This window comes from Crocodylus porosus, unplaced genomic scaffold (assembly GCF_001723895.1).
Source record: "Crocodylus porosus isolate Cpor-Errol unplaced genomic scaffold, CroPor_comp1, whole genome shotgun sequence".
In the NCBI taxonomy this organism is placed as follows: Eukaryota; Metazoa; Chordata; order Crocodylia; family Crocodylidae; genus Crocodylus; species Crocodylus porosus.
Window position 1 is genome coordinate 184,673,112 of NW_017728886.1, and position 10,163 is coordinate 184,683,274.

Here is a 10,163-nt window from a genome sequence, read left to right on the forward strand (position 1 = left end):
TGAGGTTTGCCATTAATTACTTCTCTGATTTCTCTTTTATTTAACTGGAACCTGTCCTGTTTGTAATCTACACCTGTTACATCAAGAACTTCATGTAGTATAACCTGATGTAAGAAGAAATCCAAGAATTCCATATGGCATTCAGAATATGCTACCTATACTTCTACCCATATGAAAGTTTCTCTGTTGTACTTTGGGATCACAGTAGGGCCCATGTGCTTTTTTTTCTCATTCTGATTCTGTTCAGCAATAAAAACCTGGACAGATACATTGATTTTGGGATGAATTTATTGAGGTTACTTAAAAGGGAGACTCCTTAGCTTGAAGCTGCTGTCATCATATATTTGCATAGAGACAGCTCGCTGTATCTGTATCTGTCTCTGTCTCTCCCCCTCGTTGCTGCTATATTTATCAGCCTTCCTGGCCATAAAAGGCCTGGACTGTGGCTCTGACATTCCACTGACTACAGGCATTATTTTTGTTCTAGACCCTGGAGTCCAGTCCTTAGCCCTGGTCCTGACTACCTCTTTGCTGGATTCAACTTTACGGGATTTTTCTCTCTATCATTCATTCACTTCAGGACATTTAGATTTGTCATTTTTCATTTGGCTGCTGGTAAGTGTTCTGTTTAGACAGGAAATCTTTCTAGGTTGTCACCTGGCTTCATCTGTAACATCGAACTGATGGCAGCTCCCTTTAATCTTCTGAGCTCGGCAGTTGTTTGAAGGAGTTGTGGCAGTACGTTGGAGAAATCTGGACATTCAGTTAGAGACAAAATAAAGTAAAGCAGAGGCTCCGTTATTATCAGCTCAGCTATCCTAACAGATAGCTGTAGTACTTTCAAATGAGGCATGAGTTATTGGAGCTACAAGAGGGGTTTGTTGTCTAAGTTCATCCGGAATGAAAGGATGTGTAAATAATCTTCTAACAATTTTCTCATTATGTGGGATTTACTGTAAATTTGTGAAGCAGATGAAGCAACATTGACTGAGATCAGAAGAAAATCTGTTAGTTTTCTTTTTATCGACATTTTTATTTCAGTATTTTTAAAATGTTATTCTCAGCAGACTTTTAAAAGCACAAACTAATCATATTGAATACTAGCTCAAGAGATATGCTATGAATAAAAATCTTTCTTCAATAAGTATTTGCTGTACAGATAAGCACAGAATAACTGTCTATATTTATTATCTAGGAATTCGTTCTGACAGCTCTTAGCACAGGGTCCCAAAACTAGGACTTTTGGATAACTCTGACATGGATTCTTGGCCATGTCTAGACCAGGCTCTGCAATCATACAAAGCCTATACAATTTTTTAGAAGGAATTCCAGTATCCGCATGCATGGCCAAGTAACAGATTCAGCTCTGCATGGAGTTTAAGAAGGGACTAAGCATGTTATTAAATTGAGGTGTAGGATTCCATACTGTCCTACTTAAATCCTCCTGATTTCAGGGAGAGCCAAAAATTTTTTTGGCCCAAAAAATGGGGCCAAAAATTTTGTGAGGATCAGGGATCTTTTTGTAGATTTTCAAAGAGCATAGGACATATTGGACTGGACCAGCACAGGTTTTCTGTCTGACTAATCCCTATCAGCAACCAACAGCAGATGTTTCAGGGAAAGATGTAAATCCTCATAATGGACAATTACGCAATAATACTCCTATGAAAAAAAGTGTCTTCCTAACATCAGGCAATTAGCAGGAAGGTCGAAATCTCATGTCAGTTTGTATCTTTATTTGTGTAACTGCATATTTTTTATCTAGATAAATGTATAACTCCATTCAGTTCTTTCCGAAAGTTATTTCTTCTGACAAGAGAGATGTACAAATTAATCATGTATGCAAAGAAAAAGAAAGGTTTCTTGTGTACATTTTAAACTATAATGACTCTAAGTTGATTGCATGACCTCTTGTTCTTGCAAGGAGGTGGCACATGGAAATGTTTGATTTAACTTGTATAAGGTACAATTTATATCCCTCCATCACATCTCCTCCTATTCAGTCTTTTCACAAAACTAAATAGTTTTTCAGTCTTTTTTGTTAAATCTATCCTCCTCTAGAAGTCTAGTCCAGCTTCTAATTATTTCACTTGTCCTGCTTTAATTGCTTATCTTTTCTTTATCTTTTTTGAGATTGGATTACTAGAACTAAACACTAACATATGGAAACTAAAGGGGTACCATGAGCAACAGGGGCAATAATGTAGCAGTTAATATTCACAATGAACCTTGCTGGTTCTGAAAACAAAGCTGGAGAAGATGAAGCAGTAACACTCTCTGCTGTAGGAAATCAGAATGATCCTTTCCCCATTTTTTCCATTTAGTGTATAGTGCAAGACCTTTTTTTTGCATTTTCTCTTCCTCATCAGAGATGGATTCATATCATCCTTAGCTTGCATGTGATGAAGGAAAGACAATGAGAAAAGTAGGGAAGAACAAAAACCTCTGGCACCAAAATAGTGTGACAGATTCACTATAAACCATTAAATAAGCCCCCTCATTTGCTGCAAATAGCTTATTTCTAGTCTAGTAGATCACAGATTCAGTACGAATCTGCAGGGTCATGGAGCTACAGAAATATGGTTTTGGGATTCATTAATAGAAGCGCTAGGTGAAAGACATAGGAGATAATAGCACCTCTTTACTTGGCCTTATTTAAAGTACTGTGTTCAGATTTAGACTCCACATTTTAAAAGGGACATGAAGAAGTTAAAGTCCAGAGATAGGTGGCAAAAATGATAAAGGGCTTGGAAGCCAAGTCACATGAGGAGAGGTTGAAGGAAATAGTTGCTGAAAAGGCACGTAAGAGGGGACATGGTAGTAGTCTTCAAATATCCAAAAGGCTGTTATAAAGAAGAGGGAAAACACCTTTATCCTCTTGCTGCAGAGACTTGGCTTGAAGTTGCAGCAAAGTAAGTTTAGATCAGGAAAAACTTCACTGTTAGAACAGTAGGGCAGTGGAATAGATTGCCTAGGGAAATTGTGAGATATGTTCCACTGATGGTGTTCCAGATGCAGATGGAAAAGCACTGGTCCAGAATAATCTAGGACTAGCTATGGCTTTGTTTTACTTTGAGTATATCTCATGCTTCTGGGCTTTGCTGTTTGCCACATGCGGCCAGGAAGAAATTTGGGCTGGCTCTCTACTGCTGTGTGCACTCCTGGGGAGATGGGGGGCATATGCCGCCCAGATCTGTGTGCCAGGCAGAGGCAAGCATGGGTTCAGGCAGCCTGCTGCAGGCTCAGGCTCCCCACCCTGCTGCACTCTCCCCAGGGCCTCTGCAGCCCGGTGGGCATGGCATGACAGAGCGGGGCCAGGTGGGGAAACTCACTGTGGCTGTTGTGAGCTCCACACTGCCCTGGCAACACATCCCCTGCCTTCCCTGGAGCAGTGAGGGGCAGTAGTACAGGGTTGCCAGGGCAGTGCGGAGCTTGCAATGGCTGCAATGAGCTTCCCCGCCCATCCCCACTCTGCCCTGCTGCACCCACCAGGCTTCGAAGGACCTAAGCGAGGGCAGCCTGGAGGGGAGCCCAAGCCCGCAGCGGGTAGCCTGCCCCGTGCACCGTTCTGGGGTGCATGTCTTCCCCCCTGCCCCAAGGAGGGTGTGCAGTGGTGGGGAACTAGATCCTCCCACTACCCTCTGGATGGCTCCATCCCACTCCTCACCAGGGCCCTGCAGCTGCACATCGTGGCCCTAGATCCCAAGCCCTATGCACCACCTGGCTGGGCAGCAAACCCAGCCCCAGCCCTGCCATGCCCGACTCCCTTCCTCTCTATGGGAGCCTCAATTCAATGCCAGACTTACCTGCAAGAGCTGCTGTCCAGACTGCCTGGTGGTCATGGGCATATACATGCACATGGCGCCCCCTGCCTGACCGCAAAAGGATATTGGCCACCGTGGTCCCCCTAGGGTGTTATGTCTTTTGGTTGTACCAGTTTACTTAACAATGAAATTGTATAAGGTTTGGACAGGGATGACACTGCCTCAGGCAAGAGGTTGGACTGGATCAATGGCCCTCAACTTGCGGTATGCGGCATCCAACTCACCTCAGTCCCCACACCAGGTTTTAGGGGGTCCACTTGGCCCTGGCATGGGGACTGAGGTAGGCCTCAAGGGCAGGGGGCATCCTGCCCTGTCTGGCCCTGCAGCCTTCATCTTCCAAGCAGTGCTGCAGGTCAGCGGGCAAAACTCCACGAACCTGCTGCTCAGATGAGTGGGGCCCTGGGACTCTGCCACACCTGGAAGTGTGCAGGCAGGGCTGGGGAGCTGGGCTAGTCCTCTCCCATGCAAAGGCTGAGAACCCCTAGACTAGATTATCTGTGGAGGTCCCTTCCTGCCCTACATTTCCATGTTTCTGTCTTTTAAGTAGTTTCAGCTTCAGATCAGAACTTTCTTCCCTCCTGTAACCAACTATGTCATTGCCTTTTTATGAAGCACTTGAAAAAATCTTTAAATATTTTGGAAAATTCAGTGGCTTTACTAGGCTTACACATAATAAAGAGAGTAAATTGGGAACACAGGAAACATTAAAGATAAGCTAAGTGTTATGTTTGTATCATTTTTCACCAAGGAGGAAAAAGGGATGGTGCCTTCCCCTTAGCTACCTTTTGCAGGTAAAAATAAAAATGAGAAGTGAAATTTGGGTTTCACAAAAGCCAGGTACTAAATTCTTAGTGACTTCATTGTGGCCAGGTTTCACCAAAAAATTAACAATGAAAAATTTCTGAATTAATACCCGAATGAAGTCAATATTTTGCAACTTAAATGGTCATTTTTGTTATCAGTAACATGTAGTTCTGAAACTTTGATTTGTGGCGGTAAGCATGGAAACATTCAGAGTTTACTTCTTTTTTCCATTTTTTCCCCTTTTGGTTTGATTTAGTCCTTGTGAGTGTTTATCGTATTCCTTGAACAGAACAAGTCAGAAACTGGATGATTTATACTGGATCCAAACACTGCTAAAAAATATCAAGGGATGATCTCTTGGTGCCATTAAGTACAGTGTTAAAACTCCCCATAGGCTTCACTGAGAGCAGAATTTCTTTCTTCCATTCCAGTTTTTTAAGTATCTTTTATAGTTAGAATATAAAATAGTGAGTTTTATAACAGAAATAAAAAGAAGGGAATAAATTCTCTGTCTTTCAGACTATTAAAAGAAGCCATCCCTTTTTCTTTTCATAATGTTCAAGGTTCAGCTCTTGTGCCAGATGAGGGACAAGTATGGGACACCATAAGAAAAGAGACTAGAAAAGCTATTCTCCTCCCACAATTAATATTCCTTCATTATGCAACTCTATGAACTTTCTCATTGCTGAGATGCTTAGTCCCATTCCAGGGGATTATTGCACCTTGCATACTTACAGCTAACCACAGGTAGCCCTAACAAGAGTCAAGGTTTCTTCTGTAAAACAAAATCTTGGTTTTCATTTAAAAAAAACAAAAGGCACTAGCAGCCGAGGTAGATCAGGTAAAACCAGTATCCGCGTCAGGGAGAATTCAAAAACTAGAGTCAGGATTTAGAGAGCCCAAGGCAGGAATCAAGCCAGAGGCCAAGAAGACCGGAACTGGGAAAAAAGGCTGGAACTGAGCGGCTTCAGGTGTGAAGGCCATAGTATAAGAAGAGTGCAGGAGCTTGGGCTGTTGTTAAATCTAGGGCTGTAGCCCAACAAACAACCATACCAAACAGGCAGCCTGCTAAGCTTTGGCTGTAGCTGGTTTTGATTGGGTTTCATACCACATGGGGAGACTTAATCATTATTCAAGTAAAGGTTGGATCTTCAACTGTCTGTGCCAACTTGATGAACCAATAGCATATTGTAAGAACTGCTTCCCACTTGTTCAAACTCCACAGGTCAGCTGAAGACTCTAGGAATGTGATTATCTGCTGAAGGCTCTAAGAAACACCTGCTAAGTGGGGCAACATCTAGAGGAGATTTCATGGAGAGCTTGAGTGTGAAGCTCTAGACTGGCATGGGGAATAAAAATGGATGAAACTTGGAAAGTAGGAGGTTGTATTTTAACAGCAAATGTAGTTTGTATTGCTGAATAAGATTTGACAAGTTTTTTTTTTAATTTGGACACATAGTCTTTGAATCTCTAACAGTGCATAGAAAAGAATCTGGTTAATAAGGGCCCACTTTTTTTTATAGCCAAAATTTAGCGTTCTACTTAATTACTAGTTTTATTGCTTTCAATTTGTTGTTGGAAAAGTTGAACATCCCATAAACTGAAGCTGATTTGAATGGATTTTTTTCCTGTGGGTAAATCTTGGAACCTGAAGTAAATAAATACCTAACTAATTTTTTTTTTACTTCATTTAAACATTTCAGTTTCTTTGTCCTCTCAAATATTTTTCATTTAAAAGACATATTGAAATAATTTCTGAGGAACATGATCATGTAAGACCTCAATAATTTATAACATCAATTGGGAGACAATTATACATTGCAAATTAATGAACAAATACAATAATACAAATATTTCTGAGCATGTCAATTAATGTGTGAGTTTCCTGAAATGTGGGGGACACCATAAGAAGACCATTCAAAGTGTGTTGTACTGGATATGAAGGAAAAGTTTTAGATAATGTGTTAATATTAATGAGAGGTTGGCTTGGTTTGAATCATCGTATGTTTAATCTTTTCTTTCTTTCAGACTGGGCACACCTCAGTCAGAAGAGTGTAGTGAAATCTGATTTAGGCACCCATCATGGCTTTACCTTTCTACCAAAAACACCACCAACATTATGACCGCTCATATCGTCACAAAGAGCTGCAATCTGCTTTAAGCCAGTACCAAAAGGAGGAGAAGCGTAAATCTGCAGCCTATGCTCATGGGTCTGCAGCATATCATCACCGTTCTGTGGCAGACTACAGCCATGCCGCTGTGGCAGACTACAGCCATGGATCTGAAGCCTACAGTTATGGATCTCTAGCCTATGATCATGAATCTGCAGCTCAGAGTAAGAGGTCAGCTGCCTACAGCCTTGAATCTGCAGCTCAGAGTAAGAGGTCAGCTGCCTACAGCCTTGGATCTGAAGCCCTCACCAAGACTTCAGCTGCCTACAGCCTTGGATCTGAAGCCCTCAGCAAGAGATCAGCTGCTTACAGCCTTGGATCTGAAGCCCTCAGTAAGAGATCGGCTGCCTACAGCCTTGGATCTGAAGCCTACAGTCTTGGGTAAGATGAGAAAAACATAGCTTTGGAACAATAATGAGAAAATGCTTGTTCAGCATGTTCCCATTAAAATTAGTGGTGAAACTCCCAGTGACTGGGACAAAAGCAGGTTCTGTGGTGTTAATATATTTTTCTATATGGAAGAGGGTGCAGTTTCTAGTCAAACTGGAGAGGCCACATGCCCCAGAATAGACAATATCCCAGTGTTTAGGGTATTTACTTGGCACGGATGAGTTTAAGATTCAAGTCCCTCCTCTGTATGTTTCAGCCCAAGAACATGAACCTCAGTTGCCACAAGCTAGGTGTTCTTTCTGTCTTGTCTGTTGGTTGTTGTGGGGTGAATCAGTCAACTGGGGTATGAAAGACTGAAGTTCAAGCTCCTAGTCTGAATCAGGCATAGTCTCTTGAATCAGGCATTGAACCTTAGTTTCCCACATCATGAGGATGTCTTTTTTGGCAGGGTAGGGAACATTCAACATTAATTCAATGTTCAACAACGTTTTCTTCCCAACCTCTAATAACCAATGAACTTGAGAAGATGGTTTGCTGGACCAAATTTGTCTTTGGGCAACTTTTCGGATATTGAATGAATTATACCAGACTGACTTCTACAACGAAGTAAACGAAGTTACACTAGAGTTAATAAATTTGAGCTAATGCATTTTAACAGTTTTCTTACAGTAACATAACCATATTGCATTTCTAGTTCCTACTGTTTCCATTTAAGAGAACGGGGTTTTTAATTTTTTTTATTTTATGTCATGCATTGTAGACCGGCTTTCAATCTGTTTTACACCAGTTGCCAATAGCTCTTCTGCCAATTCTAGCAACAAGGGACCAGCAATTAGTTAAGTATATCCCATCCATAATGTCTTTTCTCTTCTGCTAGAGATTAGAAGAGGTTGATGTAGAAAATCCCAGTACAGCCAGAAGATAAGCTCCACCATATTTAAATCTCTTTTGGCACAATGCAGACTTAACATGCATGAAAATCTGGCTGTGAGTGATGAACTTAGTATTGTACCCACATTTATGGTTAATTTGTGTCCCTTAGGCCACCATATTTTTGGTTTCCTAAAGGAAGCAGGGATCATGTAAACAGTTGAACAATTAATCATTTAACTGGTAAGCCTAGTGAAAACCCATTATAGCTTACTGGTTATCATTTAGTGTGGAACAGGGAGTAGTCGGTTGGGGAAGGGAAGCCACATGGTGCCCCAGCAGGAACCAGAAGGTGGCAGGGCAAGCAGAAGTGAGGAGTATGGGAGAGAGGAAGGGAGGGGCAGGCAGGACTATTACCTATAGCTAGGCTCCACAGACCTCAGTGCAGCCCTTTGCAGCCCTAACATCACCTGCCACAAGCATCCTGGGCTTGTGGCAACCCCTTCTCTCTGCAACAGAGGCTGGGCTGTTCAAGGCAGGCAGCAGAGAGGCAGCAAGTGGCTGCAGTGAGGTCTGTGGAGCCTGGGTATTAGGTACTAGTCCCCACTTCCCCTCCCCTCTACTCTGCTGTCCACAAAGAAACCAGCTCGGCTCCTTCTCATGATGTTTAATTGTTTAACCATTGTAATTACAACAGGTGAAGTGGATATTTGTTTAAATTGGTATTTACATCCCTAGAAAGAAGTGTTCAGTATGTGGCCTTCTTATCTGACTTTTAAAATATTCCCAGTGTTAGTTCATCCTCCCCAAACAATCCAAATAATTTGAGAAGCAAATCTTGCAAAAATATTTTTCTTGGCAAATTTAAAGTACTTCCTGCTTTCAGGTGGGTCAGAAATAACTTCAGGGCATTTTGCCCCTTCTGCATTAGAGCCCAGAAAAAGAGGGGTGTATTAAAATACACCTGACATGGGTTTTTCAAATACGCTTGACCTTCATAAAGTACCGATGGTTTTGAACCAAATGCAAAACTTTTGTGGAGAGTTGAAGTCTGAGCCCAGATATCAGTCTATGACAGGAATTTTCAAATAATGCCAATCTTGTATATTTCATTGATGTGTAACTTGTGTTTAATTCAAATCTAGATGTAAATTTTGTGGGTGAAGCCTATGTCTAGTAAAATATGATTTGAATTTAGATCTTATGTTCAAGTCAATTCTTTTATCCAAATTAACTCCATTAAATTTTACTCGTCAGACCAGATCCTTGTCCCTTCCTGCAGTTGCTTTACACAAGCATTCATAAAGCAGTCTTACAGGAGCATCCAAAGATTCCCGTGAATAGAACAGTTCTGCTGCCTGTTTCATGCACTGTGTTTGTAAGGCATTTGTTAGCGATAAGGAGCAGAAGGATGGGTGGGCTGCACCACATGTGACTGGTCCTCTGATGGTCTATTATACAGGAGCCTCATTGGTGCTGAAAGCATGCCTAATGGAGCTGGAGTATAGAAAACTCTCCGGGGGGGGGGGATGAATATTGACAAGATTATACCATTTGCTAGCATCATTCTTGAAAATGGTTGAATCATATTAATTGCAACATTAAATGGGCCCTCTACCTGGGATCTCCTGAGTGTATATTAATTCAGTCTTTTATAGAAGTAGGACATTGGCTGCCATGGTTCCCCTGCTTTACCTGTTGCAGTTTAGGTTGTTGCATATTGTGTTAGAAATCATAGAAAATAGGGGTGTATGAAAAGGGCCATAATCAATTTGGATTCAGATTCGGCCTGAATCACGGACAGTGATTTGATTAATTGATTCGGATCATTGTCTCCGATTCGACTTGGTCAAATCCGAATCTGAAGATTTGAAGCTGATTTGGAGAATCAGTGATTTAGCCATAGACATAGCTTTAAATATTTTTCTACATACCTCGAGGTACCGGGTGTGGCTCATGAATGCTGAGGCAGATGGAGCATCCACAGGAGTGTGAGGGGGAACCCCCCCCCCCCCACGTGCTCAGCAGTGAACCCAGAAGTGGACTGGAAGTACTTCTGGTCCACTTCTGGGTCTGATGGGGAGTGCACTGGGAGGACCCCTGT

The 10,163-nt window shown here is 41.9% G+C and overlaps 1 protein-coding gene across 2 annotated transcripts in view; it reads left to right on the plus strand.

Moving 5' to 3' along the window:
- The first annotated feature begins 472 nt into the window (after positions 1 to 472).
- MYOM1 (myomesin 1) overlaps positions 473 to 10,163 on the plus strand; it is a 103,199-nt gene continuing 93,508 nt past the window's right edge. For both annotated transcript variants that reach the window (XM_019546593.1, XM_019546602.1), the window contains exons 1-2: positions 473 to 615; positions 6,657 to 7,180. In XM_019546593.1, the coding sequence (XP_019402138.1) occupies positions 6,711 to 7,180 (470 nt within the window). In that variant the 5' untranslated portion in view covers positions 473 to 615; positions 6,657 to 6,710. The remainder of the gene's footprint in view (positions 616 to 6,656; positions 7,181 to 10,163) is intronic.